Here is a 25,917-nt window from a genome sequence, read left to right on the forward strand (position 1 = left end):
AACAATCCCAGCCTGGGCCTGGCAGCGCTGGCCAAACGCTGCTGGAGCTCAGCCAGCCCTGGAGCTGGGAGCCTTCCCTGGGGAGCCTGTTCAGTGCCCCAGCAGCCTCGCGGGAAAAACCTTTTCCTCACATCCAGCCTAAACCTGCCCGCCTCAGCTCCAGCCGCTCCCTCCACTCCTGTCCCTGGGCACCAGAGGGAAGAGGTTCCCGCAGCCCCCAGCCAGGGACCCGCTCCCAAGGCTGCTGCCATGGCAACCAGGCCTGGCACCAGCTGGGATGCTCGGTTTCCACGGGCTGGGCTTCAGGAATGGCATTCCCCAATTTCCTGCTTCAGCTAAAATTGTGCTGCCGCTCGCTTCCCTCCCACCTCCCATGGAAAGCACAAAAGGCAAAGATCCCAGGCTGGGATAAGAACAATTTATTTGGAACAGCAACAAGATAAGGAACAAACGGGAACAGAAACAATGTGGATAACAGAAGGGATAAGACAAACTATTCATAGGGAAAACTAAAATGCGACTGACTGGCTCTTCCTGGCCACGTATTTCCTCCTGCCAAGAAAGGACACTCTTCTCTGGTGAGGGAGAGGGAGTCCTTTTCCCGCCCCTGGCAATGACCTGAGATGGGATTGAATATGACAGGGCCATGGCCAGACTCTCATGTTCTTTGATCTCTCATCATGTCATTGCCATGGGCAGGAAGAGGGACAGGTGTATTCCCAGCATGGATCCCAGAGAACACGGATCACTGGGTCTATTCCCAATGTGGATTCTCCAAGGGGGGATGAAGCTGCAGCTGTGGAGAAAGCTCTTCCTGCACATAGGGCACTCGCAGGGCTTCCCTTACTGGTGCCTCCGTTGGTGTCTGGTCAAGTGAGAGCTCTGGGTGAAGCTCTTCCCACACTGGGTACACTCGTAGGGCCTCTCCCCAGTGTGGATGCGCCGGTGGGTGATGAGGGTAGAGTTGCGCTTGAAGCCCTCCCCACAGTCAGGGCAGCGGAAGGGCCTCTCATCTGTGTGAATCGGCTGGTGCTGGACAAGATTGGAGCTGTTGTGAAACCTCTTCCCACACTCAGGACACTCGTAGGGCCTCTCCCCAGTGTGGATGCGTTGGTGGATGATGAGTTGGGAGCTCCAGCTGAAGCCCTTCCCACATTCCCCACACTCATAGGCCCATTCCCCAGTGTGGATCATCTGGTGGCGGATCAGGGTTTTCCTCTGGCTGAAGCTCTTTCCACACTCCAAGCACTTGTAGGGCTTCTCCCCATCCTGAAGCTGCTCATGGACCACCAGCTCAGAGCCCTGGCTGGATCTCTGGCCGCCTTCCCGGCACAGGGTGGGTCTTTCCTCCTCAGAGCACCCTGGGATGGGTTTGGAGCCCCTCCTCCTGTGGGATCTCTGGGGCTTTTCCTCCCCGTTGGATTCCTCCACTGTGGGGCTGCTCAGAATGGCCTTGTCCACGAGGTTGTGCCGCAGGGATTTGTACTCCCTGGTCTCCATTCTTAGCTTCTTGTCTGGGGGAGGAAGGACAAGGAGAGGATGGGATTTGCCTCCGTGCCAGAGGGAAGGGGAAGGAGATCCCCCCAGTGCGTCCCCGGCAGGACGGCGTCGGCAGCGGGGTTGTCCTGCAGCTGGGGGCCAGGCTGGGCTGGGAGATGGAGCAGGAGAGAGGGGGAAAGGGGAACTGACTTCCTCCTCACTTGCCTGGGATTCCTGGGGCATCTTCCTCTTCCTTGCAGCCTTCTCATCCATCCAGCCAAGGTTTGGGATGGGGAAATCCTGGTTCGGGAGAGAACAAGGAATGAGCATCCTGAGTTTGAAGGTCCCTCTGTCCAAGTCCCTCTCTAGAAGTCACCAGGGCATCTGGGGTGTCTTGGTTTGAAAGGAAAGGTGTTTGCTAAGGAAAGCAGAAACCCCCATTGAAATTGATAAAAATGTAAGCAACAGCCCTCTCCAAATTATTATAATCTTGATATCAAAGTGATCTCAGATAAGCAATGAAGCAATAATCCCATAGAATTGTGTACATTACCTCTGAAGTTCCCGTGCTGTAGATGGGTCTGGTCTGTCCTCTGGGAATCCAGTGGACAAAGACAGCCTGTGGTGTTCTGATTCCCAGATTATATTCATGCAGGAATGCTTTGCTCCTCCCCCTGGGTGGAGCATCTCACAATGGGATGATGTCATTTTATCAGTCCTGCAGTGAGACTCAATGGCCCATTAACAGAAGATATCCCCCTGGAGGAAGGATGGGTGGTGGAAGAGATAAAGAACACTGCCCCACCTGGTTTTAACTGCTGGCCCATTAACAGATGACATCCCCCCAGTTATGAGGGATGGGTGATGAAAGAGATAAAGAAACCTGCTCCTCTAGTTTTTAACAGATGGTGAGAGAATACATGCTTTTGGTTGAATCTTGCATTGCAACCCAGGACATGGGGTACATAAAAATTTTAGACCACCAAAATCTGGCCCTGAAAATGCCTCCCAGGAGTTCTAGTTCCATCTCTGTTCTCTCCCTTTTGGTGTTCAGGCTTTCACCCCTGTCCCAGCTGCTGGGGGTCACACTTGTACTGTGGGTCCCCTGTCCACTCGGTCCCTGACCTCTTCTTGCTGCTGTGAGTGCCAGGAATTTGAAAACTTCCTCCCATTTCCATCTCCCCACTTAGGGATTCTGGAAGTTTTTGGGGTCCCAGGGTCCCTGCTCCCCTTATTCCCTTCTTGGGGGGGCAGGGGGTCCAATGAATCCCCCCTGCCCCTCTCTATGCAATTGAGGGTCCCACGAATCACGGCGCTCCTCCTCTCTGGGCTCCCCACTTTGGGGTCCTGGGGGACACAGGGCTCTGCTCCTCCAGGCTGCCGCTGCCAGCAGCTGCCACTGGGAACCCCAAATGTCTCCCTAAAGGACATTTTCTTCTCAGCCTTGGTGTTCTTCATTCTCCAACAATCACCCCCAAAAACCCAACCCAGGAAGCCCCCAGGATATCTGGGCCGAGCTCCCCCTCCCTGGTCACCTGTGGGATAGGGGGGGTGTTGATCCCATGGATGGGGGGGCTGTGAATTCAGGGAGTGAATCCCAGTTCGACTGGGATATGCTGGACCTGAGATCATACTGGGATAACAAGCACCTAACTGGGATTACAAGGACTGTCTGGGAATGTCTATGGACATGCTGAGGGCAGCTGGGATATACTGGGAGTGTCTGTGATCATACTGGGGATGACTGAAAACACACTGGGAACAATGGGAACCATGCTGGGGACAACTGGGAGCAACTGGGAGTGACTGGGTCTGCACTGGGGGCAACTCCAGCTGGGCATGACTGGGACCATGCAGGGAGCAGCTGGGATCATCTGGGGAGCAACTGGAACTATACTGGGGCCAACTGGGTGCAACTGGAATCACTCTGGGAGGAACAGGGAGCAACTGGAACCATCCTGAGGGAAACTGGCATCCTACTGGGATCACAGTGGGAGCAGTTGGGCCATGCTGGGCAAGACTGGGACCATACTGGCAGCAACTGGGACTGCACTCAGCGTGACTGGGAGTGGCTGGGAGCAACTGGGATCAGCCTGGAAGCACCTGAGGAGTGACTAGGAGCAACTTGGATATACTGGGAGAGACTGAAACCACAGTGCAGGTAAATGGGAACAACTGGAACCATGCTGGATAATCCTGGGAGCAGCTGTGCCCATGCTGGGTCATACTGGGATCCTACTGGAACTAGCTGGGATCATACTGGGAGTGACTGCAAAGGTGCTGGCTGGGACTGGAACCATGCTGGAGGTGACTGGGAGCAACTGGGCCCATCCTGGGAGTGACAGGGAGTCACTCTGGCCATGACTGGAATCATACTGGGAGGGCCTGGGTGTGACTGGAACCATACTAGGGGTGGCTGGGTGCAACAGCTCATACTGGGGGTGACTGAGATTGTAGTGGGAGTGACTGGGATCATTCTGGAAGTGCTTTTCTGTAGATCTTCTGTCTTTCTGGTCTCTTTTTATTCTCCTTCCTATCCTACGTACCTGGAATATTTTTGGATACCTTAATGTTACCCAAAATCTTAAGGGTTAACACTTTTTAGGTTAAATGAGCTAAGTTTGCAAAGTTAAGGCTATGGTAAGAGTTCTTTGTGCAGTTGGATGTTGTATTAAACCCTTTGCCATAGTTCCTTGATTGTCTGTATTTCGTCAGTTAAATTTTGTGTCATTTTGACCTCTTAGCTCAGTTGGTCAGAGCATGGTGCCAGTATCACCGAGGTTGTGGGTTCAATCCTTGTGGGGCCATTATATTAAGAGCTGGACTTGATGGTCCTTGTGGGTCCCTTCCTACCAAGAATATTCTTTGCATCTGTCCATGCTGAGAAGATCTGGTTGTTGTTTCTCCTGTGCACCAAACTCAAGCACAGGAACCTTTGGTTACCACCAGCATTGAAGTGTTCTGGGGTGTTACAGCCCTGCAGGCTCACAGTGGCCTCTTGTTTCCATAAGGCTTCAGACTGTCCCACTGGTCCCTTGGTTCCATGGGCCCAAGAGTGCCACAACGATCCCCTTGGTTCCACAACTTCCCATGGTGTCACACTGGCCCCTTGGTTCCAGAAGGATCTGGAGTGTCACACAGGTTTATGGCATTTGTCCTTGCTGCCCCTCACATCCCACTGCCCCACAAAGAGCCCCGAGCCACCCGTGAGGGACAGGCCCTGCTGGGCCAGGCCTGGGCTCAGGGCTTGGCCTTTCTGCTTCCTCCAACCCAGCCAGGGCTGGCTCAGCATTGCAGTTCCCTGCTCAGAGCCTTTGGCTCCCGGCAATCCTGGCCTCCAGGATCTGATCTCACCAGTCCCTGGGGAGCCTTTGGCAGTCCCTGCCCTCAGTGGGGCCAATTGATGCTCCAAAGGACTTGGAGTTTTGCTTCTGACTCCTTGAGCAGCTTCATCAGTCTGAAGGAGGGACAAAGGAAGATCAGAGAAAGGAGAAGGAATCACGAGGTCAAGCACTCCCTGAATTCACAGCCCCCCCACTTATGGGATCATCACCCCCCATCCCACAGGTGACTGGGGAGGGGGAGCTCAGCCGAGACATCCTGAGGGGTTGGGTTTTTTGGGGCAGATGTTTGGAGAATGAAGAACTCCAAAGCTGAGTGGGAAATTCCCCTTGAGGGGCTACTGGGGTGTCCCAGCATCCCTAAGTGGGGAGATGGAAACAGGGGGAACTTTTCAGATTCCTGGCACACCCAGCACACTGGGCAGGGGAGGGACTGAGTAGACAGGGGACTCCCAGTACAAGTGTGACCCCCAGCAGCTGAGACAGGGGGGAGACTCTGAACATCAATAGGAAGAGAACAGAGATGGAGAACTCCTGGAAGGCATTTTCAGTGCTGAATTTTGGTGGTCTAAAATTTTTATGGACCCCATGTCTTGGGTTGCAATGCAAGATGTAACCAAAAGTATGTATTCTATCAACATCTGTTAAAACCTGGTACAGCAGTTTTCTTTATTTCTTTCATCACCCATCCCTCATAACTGGGGGATATATTCTGTTAATGGGCCAGCCGTTAAAACCAGGTGGGGCAGTGTTCTTTATCTCTTCAACCACCCATCCTTCCTCCAGGGGGATATCTTCTGTTAATGGGCCATTGAGTCTCACTGCAGGGCTGATAAAATGACATCATCCCATTGTGAGATGCTCCACCCAGGGGGAGGAGTCAAGCATTCCTGGATGGATATAATCTGGGAATCAGAGCACCACAGGCAGTCTTTGTCCACTGGATTCCCAGAGGAGAGACCAGACCCATCTACAGCACCAGAACTTCAGAGGTAAGTTACAATCTTCAACAGGATCATTGCTTCAACAGAACCACATCTGTTTCTCCAGGAGTACTGCAGCCACCATTTAATCAGACTGCTATCAGCACCCTGACCAACGGGGTGTAAGGTTCCGACTCTGTTGGTGGGTTGCTTTTTGTTGTGGTTTTTTTTTTTTTTTGTACTGCGGCATTTTCATTTTCCTTTCTTTAGTAAAGAATTTATATTCCTTTGCCCATATTGTTACCTGAGTGCACTTTGGTTTCAAGATTATAATAATTCGGAGGGGATGGGATGCTTACATTTTTTATCAATTTCAGTGGTGATTTCTGCCTTCCTTAGCAAACTTCTTTCAAACTAAGTCACGTCAGAGGCCCAGGTGACTTCTAGAGATGGGCTTGGTAAGAGGGACCATCAAACTCAATGTGCTCATTCCTTGTTTTCTCTCAAACCAGGATTTCCCATTCCCAAACCTTGGCCAGATGGAGAAGCAGGCTGTGAGGAAGAGGAAGATGCCCCAGGACACGCAGGCAGGTGAGGAGGAAGTCAGTGCCCCTTTCCCCCTCTCTCCTGCTCCATCTCCCAGCCCAGCCTGGCCCATGGCTGCAGGACAACCCCGCTGCCGACGCCGTCCTGCCGGAGACGCACTGGGGAGATCTCCTTCCCCTTCCCTCTGGCACGGAGGCAAATCCCATCCTCTCCTTGTCCTTCCTCCCCCAGACAAGGAGCTGAGGATGGAGACCAGGGAGGACAAATCCCCACGGCAGAACCTCGTGGAAGAGGACAGTTTGAGTGGCTCCACAGCACAGGAGTCAAGCAGGTTGGAAAATCCCCAGAGATCCCTCAGGAGGAGGGGCTCCAAACCCATCTCAGGGTGCTCTGAGGAGGAAAGACCCACCCTGTGCTGGGAAGGCGGCCAGAGATCCAGCCAGGGCTCTGAGCTGGTGGTCCATGAGCAGCTTCAGGATGGGGAGAAGCCCTACAAGTGCTTGGAGTGTGGGAAGAGCTTCAGCCGGAGCAACAGCCTGATCCGCCACCAGATGATTCACACGGGGGAATGGCCCCACGAGTGTGGGCAATGTGGGAAGGGCTTCAGCTGCATCTCGCAACTCAACGTCCACCAGTGCATCTACACTGGGGAGAGGCCCTACGAGTGTCCCGAGTGTGGGAAGAGGTTTCAGAGGAGCTCCAATCTCGTCCTGCAGCAGCGGATTCACACGGATGAGAGGCCCTTCCGCTGCCCCTACTGTGGGGAGGGCTTCAAGCACAACTCCCACCTCATCACCCACCGGCGCATCCACACTGGGGAGAGGCCCTACACATGTGCACATTGTGGGAAGAGCTTCACCCGGAGCTCTAACTTGACCAGACCAACGGAAGCACCAGTAAGGGAAGCCCTGCGATTGGTTCAAGTGCAGGGAGAGCTTTGTGCACTGCTCCAGCTTCATCTCACATTGGAAGACTGACATTGCGAAGAGACGTGGTGATCCATGTTCCCTGTTATCCATGCTGGGAACACACCTGTACCTTTTCCTGCCCATGGTAATGACATGATGTGGGATTAAAGAACATGAGAGTCTGGCCATGGTCCTGTCATTATATTCAATCCCATCTCAGGTCATTGCCAGGGGCAGGAAAAAGACTCCCTCTCTCTCACCAGAGTAGAAGGGTGTCCTTTTCTGGCAGGAGGAAATGCATGTCCAGGAAGAAACAGTCGGTGGCGGTTTAGTTTTCCTGTGAATGGTTTGTCTTATCCTTTCTGTTACCAAAATTGTTTCTGTTCATGTTTTTGCCTTATCTCATTGCTGTTCTCAATAAATTGTTCTTATCCCAGCCTGGGATCTTTGCCTTTTGTGCTTTCCATGGCAGGTGGGAGGGAAGCGAGCAGCAGCGCGGTTTCAGCAGGAGCAGGAAATTGGGGAATGCCATTCCTGAAGCCCAGCCCGTGGAAACCGAGCATCCCAGCTGGTGCCAGGCCTGGTTGCCATGGCAGCAGCCTTGGGAGCGGGTCCCTGGTTGGGGGCTGCGGGAACCTCTTCCCTCTGGTGCCCAGGGACAGGAGTGGAGGGAGCGGCTGGAGCTGAGGCGGGCAGGTTTAGGCTGGATGTGAGGAAAAGGTTTTTCCCGCGAGGCTGCTGGGGCACTGAACAGGCTCCCCAGGGAAGGCTCCCAGCTCCAGGGCTGGCTGAGCTCCAGCAGCGTTTGGCCAGCGCTGCCAGGCCCAGGCTGGGATTGTTGGGGTGTCCTGTGCAGGGCCAGCAGTTGGACTGGAGGATCCCCATGGCTCCCTCCCAACTCAGCCAATTCTGTGGCTCTGGGATCCCATGAGCCTGGGGATGGGACTGCAAATGGTTGCCATGGCAACGGGCTCTGGCTCCAGGCCTGAGCTGGTGTCCATGGCAACCAGCCCTGGCATGGGGTCTCCATGGAGCTGCCGAGGGACTCACCATAGCAACAGGGGCTGTGATGGTTGACATGGAACCTGACCATAACAATGGGGCAGATGTTGCCATGGGAACAGACCACAGCAGGGAGACAGCTCTGGCCAGGAGCAGCTCCTGAGCACAGCCCAGCAGGGCTGGGGCCCTGCCAGGGCAGCTCAGGGACACAGAGAGCAGGCCCAGACAGAGCTGCCAGTGGCTCAGCACTGGCAGGGGCTGTGGGATATGCCAGAGGGGGCTGTGTCACAGCAGCACCTCTGTGGCTGTGTCCTGGAGCCCCAGAGCAGCTGTGATGTCAGAAAGGGGCTGTGTGACAGCTCTGAGTGGGTTGTGTGAGGTCACAGATGGGGCTGTGACATGACAGAGTTTGTTGTGTGAGGTCACTGAGCAGCTACGGCATCATAGAGGGGACTGTGTGACATCACAGAGATGGCTGTGACATCATGGCATGGCTGTATGACATCATAGTGCCATGTGTGACATTGGCGGGCAGCAAAGAGCGGCGCCAATGGCAGAGCCGGAGGCGGCTCTGGGGGCGGGGCCGGGGCTGTGGGCGGGGCCGCAGCGGAGCAGCGCGATGGCTCCAGCGCTGGGGCCGGGGGCGCTCCCGGGGGGCGGCGAGAGGTGAGGGGGACCCCCGGCACCGGGACTCTTTGATCGCCCATTCCGGAGCGCCGAGGGCCCCCTAAACCCCCATTCCTGGGCTCCGCCATCCCACCGAACCCCCATTCCCGGCCGTGGGTCCCACCCTGCACCCCCTTATCCGGCACCAGGAACGCCTGCACCCCTTTCCCGGCCATCCCGCCTCCCGCAGCCCCCAGAGCCCCCTTCTCCTTGACCCATTTACCCCCCGGACCCCTATTCCTGCCTCTCCCAGCAGCCAGCCCCTCCTTTCCTCAGCACTCAGGACACCCGGGACCCCTATTCCCAGCCATCCCGGCTTTCCCTGCCCTGTCCTGGCAATGGGGACAGCGGGGACGCTTGGAGCTCCCTTTCCTGGGTACAGGAACGCCCTGAACTCCAGCCATGCCACATCTAGCCAGCCCTAGCCTCCCCTCTTGTCACTCCTGGCATCCCCAAATGCCCTTCCCGGCGCTCCCCGTTCCCCCTTTCCTTCAGCCGTGACCCCCCCGATCCCAAATCTCCAAATGTCCCCCCAGTTCTCCTCTCCCTGCGTTCCCTGCACGCGGCGCTGTCGGAGCCCGGCCCGGGCTTCCCGCAGTCCATGTCCATGGGGTCCCTGGCTGGGATCCCCTTCCAGCGCCGCCGCAGCGAGCGGGGCCGGGCGGAGCCGAGCCGGGATCTTGGGATAGCCAGGGCTGGGATATTGGGATAGCCAGAGCTGGGATATTGGGATAGCCAGGGCTGGGATATTGGGATAGCCAGGGCTGGGATATTGGGATAGCCAGGGCTGGGATATTGGGATAGCCAGGGCTGGGATATTGGGATAGCCAGGGCTGGGATATTGGGATAGCCAGGGCTGGGATCTTGGGATAGCCAGAGCTGGGATATTGGGATAGCCAGGGCTGGGATATTGGGATAGCCAGGGCCGGCACAAGGAGCAGCACCGGCACGGGGCCAGCGGGGAGCTGCAGATGCTGCAGCAGCGGCACAGCCAGAGCGGGGCTGAGCGGGGGGAGCCGGGGCTGGGGGATCTGTGGGGCTGCGATGGCAACTGTGGCACCGCCATGGGGATCCCTGAGATCCAGGCTGAGGGATTAACAAATTCCCTGGCTCACAGCTGCAGGGAATGTCTCCAGAAATATGTCAGATATGGGTGGGAGGCGCTGGAGTGTAAAGGTGGGGAGGGCAGAATTCCCATGGGAATATGGGAATGGGAATGTGGGATTTGGGAGGGCAAAATTTGTGACCGTGGGAATTCGCATGGAAATTCCATGGATGGATCTCAGACATCCCATTCCCGTGAGACCTCCACGGATGGATCCCACTGCTGTCCAATTCCCATGGGAATTCTGTAGATGGATCTCACTGCCATGTCATTCCCATGGAATTCTTTGGGCAGATCTCCCCATCCCACTGCCATGGGAGCTCCAATCCGGTTCCCCCCCAAACCCATCCTGGGGGTCACCCTGTTTTTTGCCCTCCCCACCACCCACAAGACTTCTGGGGGTCCCTCCCATTACCCACCCAGGCCCCCCAAACTCTTCCTGGTCCCTCTTCTTTCCCCCATAATGGGAATTCCTGGAAGTCCCCCCATGTCCTCTCCCCCAGGACTTTGGGGGTCCCACCCGACCTGTCCGTGCACCCCCAGATTTCTTCCACAGCCCCCCTGTGATGGTGGAGGGTGGGGGCCGAGTGCTGGTGCCCCCCTGCCTGCAGCAGATCCAGCGCTGAGGGCAGTTTGGGGGGTCCCTCAGCATTTGGGGTCCCTGGGATTTGGGGTGACCCCCCGGGCCCCCCAGGATCTCCCTGAACACGCTGACGCTGCCCGTGCGCAGTGAGAAGGTTCAAACCCGGCACGGGGTCCCCAGCACTGCCACCCGCATTGCCCAGGTACCCCCAAACCTGCCGAGAACCCCCAAACCCCCCGGGACACCCCAACCTCCCCTGATCCCAAACACAGCCCTGGTGCTCCAAAAACTCCCCAAAACCGCAAAACCCCATACAGACATTGAGAAGGTTCATATCTGTCATGGGGTCCCCATGTCCATCACCAGCAGGTTCCCCAAAACAGCCTTGAGATCCCAAATTCCACACCCGGGATCGCCCAAATTCCCTCATCAGGACCCCTGTGAACCCCCTTGAGAACCCCCCAAAAACCACCATGGCCCCAAAAACACCCAGAACTTCTGAAAACCCCCAGGAACCCCTCATGAAGGTTTATACCGAGCACGGGATCCCCATGGACACCATCGGCATCACCCAGGTACCCCCAACCCCTCCCGGGACCCCCAACCCCTCCCGGGCTCCACTGCCGGAACCAACGGGAGCGGTGTTGCCCTTTTAAGAGGAGTTACAGTGGGACCCGACAACACCGGGGGCCCTTAAAGCGGCCATGGTAGAGAGAACCCCCAAAATTCATCCTGGGGGACAAAACATCCCCTACAGGGGATTGGGGTGGGGGCACCCCTAAAAATGTCACTTAAAGCCGTCATGATCCCCCCTCAAAAGGGGCTTGTGGGGCTGCGGCCGCACAAACACCATAAAATGGGGAGGAAAAAACACCCCTGTAGTGGTGGGATCCCCCCAAAAAACCTGAAAAGGAGAAAAACTCCTCTTGAGAGGGGCCTGAAGACCCTGGAAGGCCCTGGAAGAGGGACAAGATCCCCTCCTGTGCTGGGGCCTCCCCGAGCCGGGAACTCTCCCGTTCCTGCACTCGGGGGAGCCCCGAACGACGGCGGCTCCTGGGCTGAGCCCCCCTCAGCCGGGGCTGCGGGGGGAACTGGGGGGGCTGGGACGGGGCTTGGGGCTCCTGGGGTGAACTGGGGGACCCTCAGTGCTCCCACCTCCCCCTGTTCCCCTGTCCCGCCCCGTTCCCATTGTTCCCCCAAAGCTCCGCTGCCCCCAGCTCGGTTTGGGGGGGACCCAGCCCTTTCCCATCGTGTCCCGGCCCGGCCCCGCTCACCCGAGGGCTCCGAACCACGCACAGGGACAGAGGAGGGACAGAGGAGGAGGAAGAGGAGGGACAGAGGAGGAGGAAGAGCTGGAGCAGGCAGAGGAGGCTCCACCTGCGCTCCCCGCTCTCTGCATCTGCAGCTCCTTCGGGACCATCGCCCCCCATCCCGCAGGTGCCCGGGGAGGGGGAGCTCGCCCCAAATACCCCGGGGCTCCCTGGCTTTGGGGTTTTTGGGGGGGATGTTTGGGGATGGCAGGGCTCCAGAGCCGAGCCGCAGATGCCCCTCGGGGGGACCCCGGGGGTCCCCGGGAGGTGTTTTTGGGGGGGTCCCGGTGGCGGTGGCGGCAGAGCCCCGGCAAAGGGGCCGGGGGGATGCGGGTCCGGCATGGCCGGGAAAGGGGTTCGGGGCTCCCGGTGCCGGCAGTGGCTGCTCCCAGCATGAGCCCAGTTGCTCCCCACGTGTGGCTCCAGTTTCCTCTGCGCCCCACGATAATCCAAATCACTCCCAGTCATTCCTTATTAGAGTACAATTTGTCTCCATTTTATCCCATTTTTCCACATTTTTATCCAATTTTTCCCCATTTTTATCCTATTTCTTTCCCATTTTTGCTCTATTTTTTCTAATTTTTATCTCATTTTCATATAATTTTCCCCTATTTTAATCCTATTTCTTATTTTTCCCTAATTTTTTCCCCATTTTTTTTCTTTTCCTCTCAATTTTCCCCTTTTTTATCTCATTTGTCCTCATTTTTTCCCATTTTTTTTTTCCTATTTTTCCTCCATTTTTACTCAAATCTTCCCCCATGTTTTCCTATTTTTCCCATTTTTTCCATTTTTAATCTATTATTTCCCCATTTTATGCTATTTTTGCTCCATTTTCTCCCAGTTTTTTCCCCATTTTTACTCCTATTTTCCCCGATTTCTTCCAATTTTCCCCCACTTTTGCCTCATCTTTACCTTTTTTTTCCTATTTTTGTCCCAGTTTTCCCCATTTCCCCCCTCTCCCATTTTTATCCTGGTTTTATCTTACTTTTCCACAATTTTATCCCAATTTTCTTCCATTCCTTTCTCCCATTTTTCCCATTTTTTCCCCCCATTTTGGCTCAATTTCTCCCCATTTTCCTACATTTTTACTGACATTTTTCTCACTTTTCCCCTATATTTTTGTAGTTTTCCCTAACTTTTCCCCATTCTTCCTCCATTTTTATCCTATTTTTCCCCATTTCCCCCTATCTTCCCCATTTAATTATCCCAAAAATTGAAATTTGGGGTAAAAAAAATAGAAGTTTTGGTGGGAAAAAGGGTGCTTCGGTGGCAAAATTCCATGAATTTAAATCACAGCTTTCCCATGATTTTTCCATGATTTTTCCATGATTTCCAGCCAGAAGGAGGTGTGGGATTCATCCCAATGTTCTGGAAGCTGGAAGAGGACCAAGCCATCAGTCTTCCAAAAAACCTGGAGCAGCTCATCCGCAATTCCACCTCTCCCCAGTCCCTGGATTCTCAGGTCTGGAAATTATTCTACGATCTCCCAGGTAGGCAATTCCTAAAATTCCATGGAAAAATGGGATAGGGGGATTTAATCCTGGTTTTTTCCTGATTTTTCCTATTTTTTTCCCATTTTTTATCCCCATTTTATCCTGATTCTTCCAGATTATTTTCCTCTTTCTTTTCCTCATTTTGTCCCAGATTTTTCCAGTTTTTTTCCCAATATTTTTTCCAATTTTTTCATTCTTTTTTTCCCCCATTTTTTTCTGTTTTTTCCTAGTTTTTTCCTAATTTTCCCTTGCTTTTTTTCTGATTTTTTCCCTCCTTTTTCTCCCAAATTTTCCCATTTTTTTTCCAGTTTTTTATCAAATTTTCCTGATTTTCCCTTGATTTTTCTCTCTTCTTTTCCCAAATTTTTTTATCTTTTCCCCAACTTTTTCTCAAATTTTTCCCTGATTTTTCTGTTTTTTCCCATTTTTTCCCTGATTTTTCCCAATTTTTTCCCTGATTTTCCCCCAATTTTTTCAATTTTTTTCTGATTTTTTTCAGGTTTTATTCCCTTTTTCTTTTCCTGATTTTTCTCTCATTTTTCACATTTTTTTTCCTGATTTTTCCCTCTGATCTGTCCCAATATTTCCCCATTTTTTCCAAATTTTTCCTAAATTATGCTTGTTCATTTCCTAAATATTTCCTGGCTTTTTCCCAATTTTTTTAACATTTTCCCAGGTTTTGTCCCCCAGGTTTTTTTCCTCATTTTTCCCTTGATTTTTTTTTCTCTGATTTTTCCCAATTTTTTCCACCATTTCTTTTCCTGATTTCCCCCCATTTTTCCCTGATTTTTCCCTGTATTTCTTAATTTTTTTACTGATTTTTCCTGTTTTTTTCCCAGGTTTCTTTTTTCTCTCTTTTCTTGATTTTACCCATTTTTTCCCAATTCTTTTCCAATTTTTTTCCCGATTTATCCTTTTTCCTTTCCCAATTTTTTCTGGCTTTCCCCATTTTCTTCCTGAAATTTTTCATTATTTTTTTCTGATTTTTTACAGATTTTTTTAATCCTTTTCCTGTTTTTTTTCCCTGATATTCCCCTGATCTTTCTGTTTTTTCACTTTTTTTTTTTCTGATTTTTTTGCAAGCTTTCTCAAACATTTTTGTTTTTTCCTTGATTTTTCAATTTTTTTTCCGAATTTTTTCTTGATTTCGCCTGATTTTTCCCAGGGTCTTTTTGGCTTTCTTTTCCTGATATTTCCCTGATTTTTCCCATTTTTTCACTTTTTTTTTTCCATGCCTTTCCTATTTTTTCCTGATTTTTCTATCTTCCTTTCCCATTTTTTTTCTAGCTTTTTCCCAATTTCTTCTCAAATTTCCCTGAGTTTTCCCTGATTTTTTCCGAATTTTTTTCCCATTATTTTTCTACTATTTTTAGATTTTATGCCTCTTTATTTTCCTGGTTTTTCCAAGTTCTTTCCCAGTTTTTCTCCTGATTTTCTCAGGTTTTTTTCCAATTCTTCCTGATTTTTCCTTCTTTTCCTATTTTGTCCTGATTTTTTTCCCCATTTTTCCTGATTTTTTTCAATATTTTTTCCACTTTCTTTTCCTGATTTTTTCCCCAATTTTTCCCATTTATTCCTTGACTTTTCTCTTTTTTTCCCAAATTTTTCCTGATTTTCCCTTTTTTTTTTTTTATTTCATCCTGGTTTTTTCTATTTTTTTCCCCTGATTTTTCCCTTCTATTTTCCTTTTATTGATCCTGCTTTTTTTCCCATTTTTTCCCCAATTTTCCAGTTTCCTTTACACTCCCAGTATCATCCCAGTCACTCCCAGTCTGATCCCAGTCACTCCCAGTATGAGGCCAGTGGCCCCCAGTTGCTCCCTGGCAGTGCCAGTGTGACCCCAGTAGCCTCCAGTGTGATCCCTGGGACTCCCTGTCTCTCCCAGTATATCCCAGTCAGCCCCAGCACGCTCCCAGTCATTCCCAGCTCTTCCCAGTTGCTCTCAGCATGATCCCAGTTGTTCCCAGCCACTCCCAGTCAATCCCAGTATGATTCCAGTCACCCTCAGTGGGATCCCAGTCTCAGCCAGCAGGGACCCAGCTGCTCCCACTGTGATCCCAGTATGATCCCAGTTGAGTGTGATCCCAGAATAGTTGCAATTCTTCCCAGTTGCTACCAGTGTGATCCCAGTTGTCCCTGGAATAGTCCCAGTCCATCTCAGCATGGTCCCACTCACTCCCAGTTGCCTCCAGTGTCGTTCCAGCTGTTCCCAGTTGCTCCCAGCCACTCCCAGTCACTCTGAGTGCAGTCCCAGTTGCTGCCAGTATGGTCCCAGTCTTGCCCAGCATGGCCCAGCTGCTTCCACTGTGATCCCAGTTAGATCCCAGTTGCCCTCAGCGTGGTTCCAGTTGCTCCCTGTTTCTCCCAGTGTGATCCCAGTTGCACCCAGTAGCTCCAAGTATAGTCCCATCCCCTCCCAGCATGGTCCCAGTCACGCCCAGTTGCTTTCAGTTGTCCCCAGCATGGTTCCCGTTGTTCCCAGTGTGTTCCCAGTATATCCCAGTTGCTCTCAGCATGTCCATAGCCATTCCCAGACACTCCCAGTAACCCCAGTCAGGTGCTTGTTATCCCAGTATTATCTCAGTCACACCCAGTATATCCCAGTCCAGCATTCCCCAAATTCACAGTCCCCCACCCATGGGATCATCACCCCCCCATCCCAGCAATGACCAGGGAGGGGGAGCTCGTCCCAGATATCCTGGGGGGTCCCTGGGTTGGGTTTTTGGGGAGAATGTTCAGCGAATGAAGAACTCCAAAGCTGAGCAGAAAATGCCCCTTGGGGGGTCCTGGTGGCAGCTGCTGGCAGAGGCAGCCTGGAGGAGCAGAGCCCTGTGTCCCCCAGGACCCCCAGAGAAGGGGAGCGCCGCAATTCACAAGACCCTCAACAGCCTGGAGAGGGGTCAGGGGGGTCTCCATGGACCACCTGCACCCCCAAGAAGAGAATAAGGGGAGAAGGGACCCTGGGACCCCAAAAACCTCCAACATCCCTAAATGTTGAGACAAAAATGAGAGGAACTTTTTGGATTCCTGGCACTCTCAGAAGCAAGGGGAGGGCAGGGACCGAGTAGATGGGGGACCCACAGTACAAGCGTGACCCCCAGCAGCTGGAACAGGGGGGAACCCATGAACAGCAAAGGGGAGAGACCAGAGATGGGGAACTCCTGGGAGGCATTTTCAGGACTGAATCTTGGTGTTTAGGAGGTTTATATGGGCACAAGGTGCCCTGTGACTTCTAGAGAGGGCCTTGGGCAGGAGGAACCCCCTATTCCAATGTGCTCATGAATTGTATTTTTCCCCAAACCAGGATTTCCCATTCCCAAACCTTGGCCGGATGGAGGAGGAGGCTGTGAGGAAGAGGAAGACGTCCCAGGACACCCAGGCAGGTGAGGAGGAAGTCAGTGCCCCTTTCCCCCTCTCTCCTGCTCCATCTCCCAGCCCAGCCTGGCCCCCGGCTGCAGGACAACCCCGCTGCCGACGCCGTCCTGCCGGGGACGCACTGGGGGGATCTCCTTCCCCTTCCCTCTGGCACGGAGGCAAATCCCATCCTCTCCCTGTCCTTCCTCCCCCAGACAAGGAGCTGAGGATGGAGACCAGGGAGGACAAATCCCCACGGCAGAACCTCGTGGAAGAGGCCGTTTTGAGCAGCTCCACAATGCAGGAATCCAACGGGGAGGAAAAGCCCCAGAGATCCTGCAGGAGGAGGGGCTCCAAACCCATCCCAGGGTGCTCTGAGGAGGAAAGACCCACCCTGTGCCGGGAAGGCGGCCAGAGATCCAGCCAGGGCTCTGAGCTGGTGGTCCATGAGCAGCTTCAGGATGGGGAGAAGCGCTACAAGTGCTTGGAGTGTGGGAAGAGCTTCAGCCACAGCAACAGCCTGATCCACCACCAGATGATCCACACTGGGGAATGGGCCTATGAGTGTGGGGAATGTGGGAAGGGCTTCAGCTTCAACTCTCAACTCATCATCCACCAGCGCATCCACACTGGGGGGAGGCCCTATGAGTGTCCCGAGTGTGGGAAGAGGTTTCACAGCAGCTCCAATCTCCTCAGGCACCAGCAGATTCACACAGATGAGAAGCCCTTCCGCTGCCCTGACTGTGGGGAGGGCTTCAAGCAAAACTCCCACCTCATCACCCACCGGCGCATCCACACTGGGGAGAGGCCCTATGAGTGTGGGGAATGTGGGAAGAGCTTCAGCCACAGCTCCAGCCTGACCATCCACCAGAGGACTCACACTGGGGAACGTCCCTATGAGTGTGAGGAATGTGGGATGACCTACAGCTGGAGGTCCAAACTGACGATCCACCAGATGATCCACACTGGGGAGAGGCCCTATGAGTGTCTCCAGTGTGGGAAGAGGTTTCAGACCAGCTCCAGCCTCCTCGAGCACCAGCTGATTCACACAGATGAGAGGCCCTTCCGCTGCCATGACTGCAGGAAGGGCTTCAAGCACAACTCCACCCTCATCAGGCACCGGCGTATCCACACTGGGGAGAGGCCCTATGAGTGTCCCCAGTGTGGGAAGAGCTTCAGCCACAGCTCTAACTTGACCAGACACCAACGGAGGCACCGGTAAGGGAAGCCCTGCGAGTGCCCCAAGTGCAGAAAGGTGTCCATGCGCTGCTCCAGCTCCATCCCCCATCAGAGGACCCACGTTGGGCAGAGCCCTGATGACCCACGTTCCCAGTGATCTGTGTTGGGAAGACACTGAGCTGGTGGTCATTTTGATTTGGCCCCAATTTTCTTTTGATTCATCTTCATCTATTTAAAACAGACAAAATTGGGGTAAAAGTCTACAGATTCATCAAAGGCATCTAAAACATCTCTTTTACTAGTGCTTGAAGGGAATCTGGTATTCAGGGAGGTAATGGGGAGGGTTTTGGGGGTATTTGGTATATTTGTCTTCATCTCTTGGCACGCAAGGAGATGAGCAAATTCTATCTGTCACCTCAAAACTACTCAGTGCCATTGAAATCTACTCAATCCCACCCAAAATTGCTGGATTCCACTGTCCTGCAGGGTGTGTTGCCTTAAGTTTTAGCTTTCATATTTTTCAAATTCTGCACTGCCTGAGTTTGTAGCTTTGAACTTCCTATTAAGTGTTAATTAGCTCTCTTCACAGAGTAGGTAGACAAAACAATTCCTTTTCTAGCTTGATACCAAGGACAGTCATTATAAGTTCCATGTCCAAAAGTATGAACAAGTGTGGACTGAAGAGAGAAAACAGGAAGGATGGGACTTCATCATCTGAAGCTCTAATTGGACCATGAACCGAAATACAGAGATGGACCTAAACTTCTAAAAATATGCGACCTTGTGATCAGTTGTCCATTTGTGTGACATTTGTTTTTGGTCCATCTTGGGTGTAGCCCTGGCCAGGCTCTTGTTGTATCTTGTTGGCCAGGCACAAGTTGTATCCTTTAAGGCCTTTTAATAAACTTTATACTTAACTCTGTCCAGCCTCTGTTCTAGGTCAGCCTTCTAAAGGCATCAGGTGGAATGGGGTTGGAAGGGGATTGGGCAAAATGGGATGCAAATCAGGAGGGCTGAGATGGGTATTGGGTGAGATGGAGTTTGGGAGGTGTGAAATGAGGGAAATTGGTCTTGGGAAGGGGGTCTTGATGTCCAGCAGAGATGGGATGGGATGGGTTGGGGTTGGGATTTGGGATGTGGGGTTGTAAGAGACGGCCCGAAGATTCCCTCATCTGTCTCACAACCGTCTCAAGGACAGAGACTGAGACCCTGAATATCACAAGGGACTTGGTTTGGGGGTTTGGGCCTAGCTGAGATGGATGTTTGCTCAGTGATTGTTTGCAGGAGGTTGCACGGTACACTGCTCTCGTTCCTGCTGGTGAGCAGAGGCTTGGTAACCTGCACAACAGGTTTTCCACGACTCATGGCTCTCATTCCTGCTGCTGAGCAGAGGCTTGTGCCTGGTACCCGGTGCAATGGGTTTTCCACAACACTTTGTCCTTGTTCCTGCTGGTGAGCAAAGACTTGCAAGACATGGATCGCTCTGTACCCTACACCTGCTCCCTGCACAATGGAATTTCATCACAATGATCATCAATCTCCTCTGGTTTTGGCCCTGCGCCCCTCGCTTTGCAAAAGACTATAAAATTATACCCCAAACTCACCTTCCTTTGAGATCTCCCCAACGGACAGAAGACTCTGCGTCGTTGGATGGCTGAGTGGACTTCGACGTTGGTAGCTATAATCCCCTTACTCTCTTTTCCTTATGCCTTGCTTTCTCTTCTCTTTCCCTCTATCGCATATTAGTGCTGATGAGCACTCAATAAACTGTGTTTTCTTGTTTAAGTCCTTGGTTTGCTGATAATCTTTTGTACTCTAAGACCGGCTAAAAGAACCACGTCACGAATCCCACCTTGCGGATCGTGACATAAATTGGCGTCACGGACAGGATTCTGAGAGACAGAAGGGGTTGCAGGTTGTTGTGCAGTCTGTATCAGGGGAAGGACGTTTCGCTTCAGCCGCCCCTAGCCTGCCACGCTGGTGAGCAGTGTCTAGAAAGCAAGGGAGGCGACTCGAATTTCTCGCAAACTGCACACGCCCAGGTGAAAAGCACCCCTACACTCATTTGAGGGCTCTGTCTTCAGAATTTTACACGGGATCTTTGAGTACAAAAGGTGGGACTTACTGGTTTTTTATATGCTGACTGCTTGGTGTAGCGGAGAGACAACCTGAATTTTGAATAAAGGGGTGCCTCCCAAGCAGATTTGGTCTCTCCACCCACGGCAGGGGGGAACGCAGCGTTGGCTGCGTCTGATGTAGTGTGACTGAGTTTTACCTCCCTGTAGTGGTTCTGTGTACTGTTATGTGTTTTTGATGAATTTTGACTGCTTGGTGTAGTGAAGAGACAACTTGAATTTTAACATAAAGGGGTGCCTCCCAAGCAGATTTGGTCTCTCCACCCACGGCAGGGGGGATCGCAGCGTTGGCTGCGTCTGATGTAGTGTGAGTTTTACCTCCCTGTAGTGGTTCTGTGTACTGTTATGTGTTTTTGATGAGTTTTGACTGCTTGGTGTAGTAAAGAGACAACTTGAATTTTAACATAAAGGGGTTCCTCCCAAGCAGATTTTTGTCTCTTCATCCATACAGGGACGCGAAGGGTGACATGGCAAAGGCTGTGTCTGTGCGTAACTTAAGTCTTACCTCCCTGTAGTGGTACTGAACCCTTCACACACACTAACATGAGTGAACACTCTGAAAACTCTAGTAAAAAAGATAAAGCTGCATTCATTGCTTTGTTAGCAAAACACAATGCTAAGCCCTCCCCAGCTGGGGAAGAATGGGCTCAAAATAATTGGTTCAACCTGGAAAATGTAACTGATAGAATTTGCTCCCTGCAACATGAGGCAAAGTTCAAATTTGGCCATAATAAAACCATAATTTGTTCTGTATTGGGAGCTTGCCTTACGTCAGCTGTAGAGGCTCGCACGAGACGAAGGCAGGAAGAGAATGTAATTATACAATACCTACAAAATTTAGTTGAAAGTTTGAAAAATGAAATTAATTTCTTACAAACTGCTCTGAGTGAGGAGTGTGCCAAAAATTCACAGTCTGCTGATTCCTTTAAGGAGTCGTTGGAAAAAGAAACTCCTCAGATAAATCACATATATCCTCAAGCAGAATTACATTTGGTAAAAAATTGTGGCGAGAACTATTGCTCCCAAATAAGACCTTTGATTAAAACAGAATATAACTATATGTCGTGGTTTTAAACCACTAACTAAGAAAATTACTTACTTCTTGCTGTGAGATACGGATTAGAATAAGAGCAAAACAGGCATACAACTTAAAAGGGAAAAAAAAGAAAGTTTATTGACAAACCACAATAATAAGAACACCAGAATAAACTTCTAGAAAAACCTTTCCATCCCCTATCTACCCACTATTCCCTTGTTCACATGACAACAGAGACAAAAACTCTGGAACTCTGATGGTTAAAACAGTCCTAATTCTTGCTAGTCTTTTTACCAATCTTTATAGAGAAACAGAAGTTTCTTCCTGTTAATTTATGGAGTTTCTCACAAGAAAACTATTTTTATTATAGTTTTCTATTGCCGTAATGTTAGCTGCTCAGAGCTGCTATTATTAGAGTTCACTCCTCCCATTCTCACATCACTCTGAAGTGTGTATGGGCCATGCGTCTAGAGATAGCATTTTTAAGGATAAGTTATTCAAAGGCAAAAAAAGTCTTTTTCATCTGTTTCTGTGAGCTTCACCAGAAAACAGTTTTCTCATGGCCTCTCAGGGCTTCAAATCTCTCAACAGTTTTCTCATGGCCTCTCAAGGCTTTTAATCTCCCAGTACTTCACTATACTATAATTACTCTTTACTCAAATTTACACTTTGAACACTATTCCTCTCTAGATCTTATATCATGAATTAAAGGAGTTCTTTTCAAGACTTCATTGTCCATCTCCATAGTTTTAACAGGGAGATATTTCAGCTTAATTAAAGCATCTTCTTAATTCTCTACCTTCCTTGAAGCTTCTTTTCTATCCTGTCACTGGTAGTTTATAAAGTCTCTTTTCATGTTGATCTCTCTCTCTCTCTCTCTCTGGATAAAAAGATTAATCCGCAAGTCTCATCTGGGTAATGAAAGAGTTAACATCTTGCCCAGGCTTTTGTAGATGGTTTGGGGATCTCTGCTGAACAGGAGCTGGAGCCGTCTGCGATGGGAAGTTCCTCATGGCTGCTCTGGAGCGTGTGGTCGCTGTTCTAACCAGCTGCAAGTCCAGGGCCTCTCTCCTTCTTCACTGAGCAGTTTCTAGTGAATTAGTTACAGCAAAACCTGCAGCCGAGCCAGAGATCGGCTCTGCCCGGCCCGGGGAAAAGCTTCCCCAGGCCCCCCCATCTCCCGGCCGGGAGACGGGGCAGGCCCGGCCCCATCCCCGCCCGGCCGCATGGCCTGGGCAGGGACGGGAGGCCTGGAGCTCCGCCACCCTCCACAGCCAGAAAACAAAGAGCACCCAGAAAGCTCTGCTTTTACATTTTAAGGTAGGGTTCACAAGTTGATCCCACTTTTCAATGGCCTAAACTGCTGTCAATTCTCAGCAATGACCGATAATTGGTCAAGAGAAAAGACTCCAAGCACTTCCCAGCAACTCCAACTCCCTTAAAGGTAAAGTAACTCCATGACACTATGATGTCACTGCCCACTCTAGGATTTCATATCACCACCATGTGACTTGACAGCCTGTTCTGTGATGTCTCACAACCAACCAGTGATATCACAATCCACCCTGTGGTGGCTCTGTCATGTCACAACCTGCTCTGTGATGTCAGAATCCTTTCTGTAATGATGTACATTCGACCTCTGATGTCATAGTCATGTCTCTGATGTCACAACCCACTAAGTAACATCACCCAGCCCACTCTGTGATGTCATACAGCCACACTGTGACATCACACACCTCTTTCTGATGTCACAGGATCCCCTCTATGACGCTGTCGTTGCTCAGTGACCTCACACAACAAACTCTGGGATGTCACAGCCCTAGCTGTGACCTCACACAACCCACTCAGAGCTGTCACACAGCCCCTTTCTGACATCACAGCTGCTCTGGGGCTCCAGGACACAGCCACAGAGGTGCTGCTGTGACACAGCCCCCTCTGGCACATCCCACAGCCCCTGCCAGTGCTGAGCCCCTGGCAGCTCTGTCTGGGCCTGCTCTCTGTGTCCCTGAGCTGCCCTGGCAGGGCCCCAGCCCTGCTGGGCTGTGCTCAGGAGCTGCTCCTGGCCAGAGCTGTCTCTCTGCAGCGCTGCCCTTGCCAGGAGCTGCCTCTGGGCCAGGAGCCCGGCCCAGCTCAGCAGCACAGACACAGCACCAGCACTTTCATCACCCTCTCGGGCCTTTGGGGCTCTTGGCATCACACTCAGTCCCTCACAGTGTGCTTCAGAAACTCCTCAAGAGCTCCAAGTCAGATGGAAACACTGAAGTTTCTTGTAGTTGAAATGAGAGACACGAGTGAGAAAGCGTCCCCAGGTTCCAGGCAGAGCAGAAGACTGGAAGCCCTGATGGCAGCTGGGGACAAGCAAGGGAAAGGTGTCTGTGGTGCTGAGCAAAGCTGGATGTGTTTCAGGAATGGCAAGGGCCAAGGGCTGAGCCCCAGCCCCTGGCAAGGCAGATGCTGTCCCTCCCTCATTGCTCAGGGCTCTTCCCGGGCCACTGGCATGTGGGGATGTGCAATGCCAAGGGCAGCACCATGGGGCGGCCCCTGCCAGGCTGCTGAGCAGGGACAAGGAGGCAATGAGGCCCCAGGGCTGCCAGGGTCACTTGTCCCCTGCTGGCCTCAGGCCCAGGGCCAGCAGCCATGGCCAAAGGGCTGCACAAGTTGCCTCTGGCAGGGCCTTGCAGCTTCACAGCCCAGGGCCCTCAGCCTCTACCTGCTACTTATGTGATGAGGCCTCCAAATCCCATCCTGGGAGATTTTTGGGTCCTCTCCAAGGTCTGTGAAGATGGAAACACTGGTCAAAGTTATTTCCTCCCAGATCTTGCAATGACACAACAAGGATCAATATTTTTAAAGTGACTAAAAGTGGATTTGGATTTGTTAGAAGGAGGAAATATTTTACAATCAGAGTGGCACAAAACTGCAACTGCTTTTCCAGAGAAATGGATGCCCCATCCCAGAAATGCTCCAAGAGCAGGAGCTCTGTGCAACCTGACACAGTGAAAGCCCCTCCCCTCCCCAAGGATGGAATTCCTGTTGTGTGGGTTCTCTGATGTGCTGGGTGCCCTCACAACCCTCCTGGCCAGAATGTCTGCTGAGGGCCAGCCAGGCTGCTGCAGTGGCACTGACCTCACAGCCATCACCATTGCAGCCATGTCCCCTGGGCCTGGCTCTCCCCTTTCCTCTGCCCCTGCCTTGTCTCTGCTGGCATGAAGAGTTGTTTCATTATTATCTTGTCCCCAAGGTGCTGGGGCCAATTGCTTCCCAGTCAGGCTCCTGGAGCAGCAGTGGCTTTTCAGAGCCCAGCCAGAAATGAGCCCTGAAGCAGCAGCTCTGCAGTGCTGGCCACCAGGCCGGGGTGCCAAGGGAGCCTTCTGGCCATGGCCTGGAAGCAGCTGCTGCTGCCAAGGTGCCTTTGGTGCCTCAGGCTGTCCCTGGCACAGCTCCCAGCACGGCACTCTGCACTTGTGCCCGAGCCCTTCCCTGGCTTGGGGCTGGCCTGGGGCTTTTCCTGCAGCGGGATCTGCCCTGGGCATGGCACAGGAAAGGCAGTTCCTGCTGGAGCAGGAGGCTGTGCCTGGAATGAGCTCAAACAACTCCACCAAAGCCCTGTTTACTACAAAATTGCTTCCTAGAGCACTATAGTCTAATAATTGTTATAGCTCCTCTACTCTGGAGTAAATAACTCTTTTTTTTATTTACTCTGTGCTGTAAATAAATCTTGTTCAGAATCAGTCACAGTTGTATTTGTATAATATATCTGATATAATATATATATATATATATCTGTATAAGATATATATATATATTCCATTGTTAATCCTGTGGGACAAATTGCATTACGGTTCAGTTCCACCTGTCAAATATTTACACATAAACCTTTGACAAAGTCTGGGACTGGGATTGAGTCCAGCTGCTTTCAGTCTCCTCTCTTAGAAGGAATTTAAAAGTCGAGGCATCCCGGAGGTGTTTGAGGATCCCTGGTGACTGTTGGGTGTCATTTCTCCACCTCATGACCCAGCAGGGGTTTCTCCAATAAAGAAATAAAGTTTTTGCCTGCAGCTCCCACTCTGCTCGTGACAGGAAGCCCTGGGAGTGTCTGAGACATCCCGGCTCTTTGGCAGCCTGGGGACTCCTGGGATGTCACCGTGGAGCCCCCGGGAGTGCCTGTGACAGAGCGGTGCCTTTGCAGCCCAGGGTCCCCTGGAATGTCACCATGGAATTGCTGGGACTGCGTCTGAGCACACGGCTCTTCAGCATCCCCAGAAACCCCTGGGAGGTCTCTGTGGAGCCCCTGTCTGTGCCTGACTCAGACCTGGAGCCAGAGCCCATTGCCATGGCAACCATTTGCAGTCCCATCCCCAGGCTCATGGGATCCCAGAGCCACAGAATTGGCTGAGTTGGGAGGGAGCCATGGGGATCCTCCAGTCCAACTGCTGGCCCTGCACAGGACACCCCAACAATGCCAGCCTGGGCCTGGCAGCGCTGGCCAAACGCTGCTGGAGCTCAGCCAGCCCTGGAGCTGGGAGCCTTCCCTGGGGAGCCTGTTCAGTGCCCCAGCAGCCTCGGGGAAAAACCTTTTCCTCACATCCAGCCTAAACCTGCCCGCCTCAGCTCCAGCCGCTCCCTCCACTCCTGTCCCTGGGCACCAGAGGGAAGAGGTTCCCGCAGCCCCCAGCCAGGGACCCGCTCCCAAGGCTGCTGCCATGGCAACCAGGCCTGGCACCAGCTGGGATGCTCGGTTTCCATGGGCTGGGCTTCAGGAATGGCATTCCCCAATTTCCTGCTCCGACTAAAACTGCACTGCCGCTCTCTTCCCTCCCATCTCCCATGGAAAGCACAAAAGGCAAAGATCCCAGG

At 52.1% G+C, this 25,917-nt stretch overlaps 1 protein-coding gene across 1 annotated transcript in view; it reads left to right on the forward strand.

Annotated features, from left to right (window-relative positions):
- Nucleotides 1-18,811, forward strand: part of LOC147646604 (uncharacterized) — a 518,783-nt gene extending 499,972 nt beyond the window's left edge. The window contains exons 2-5 of the mRNA XM_086873201.1: nt 11,852-11,990; nt 13,200-13,353; nt 16,661-16,739; nt 16,926-18,811. Coding sequence (XP_086729327.1) covers nt 16,688-16,739; nt 16,926-17,932 — 1,059 coding nt within the window. The 5' untranslated portion in view covers nt 11,852-11,990; nt 13,200-13,353; nt 16,661-16,687 and the 3' untranslated portion in view covers nt 17,933-18,811. The remainder of the gene's footprint in view (nt 1-11,851; nt 11,991-13,199; nt 13,354-16,660; nt 16,740-16,925) is intronic.
- Nucleotides 18,812-25,917: the final 7,106 nt, after the last annotated feature.

This window comes from Cyanistes caeruleus, unplaced genomic scaffold (genome assembly GCF_971803275.1).
Source record: "Cyanistes caeruleus unplaced genomic scaffold, bCyaCae1.hap1.1 HAP1_SCAFFOLD_89, whole genome shotgun sequence".
In the NCBI taxonomy this organism is placed as follows: domain Eukaryota; kingdom Metazoa; phylum Chordata; class Aves; order Passeriformes; family Paridae; genus Cyanistes; species Cyanistes caeruleus.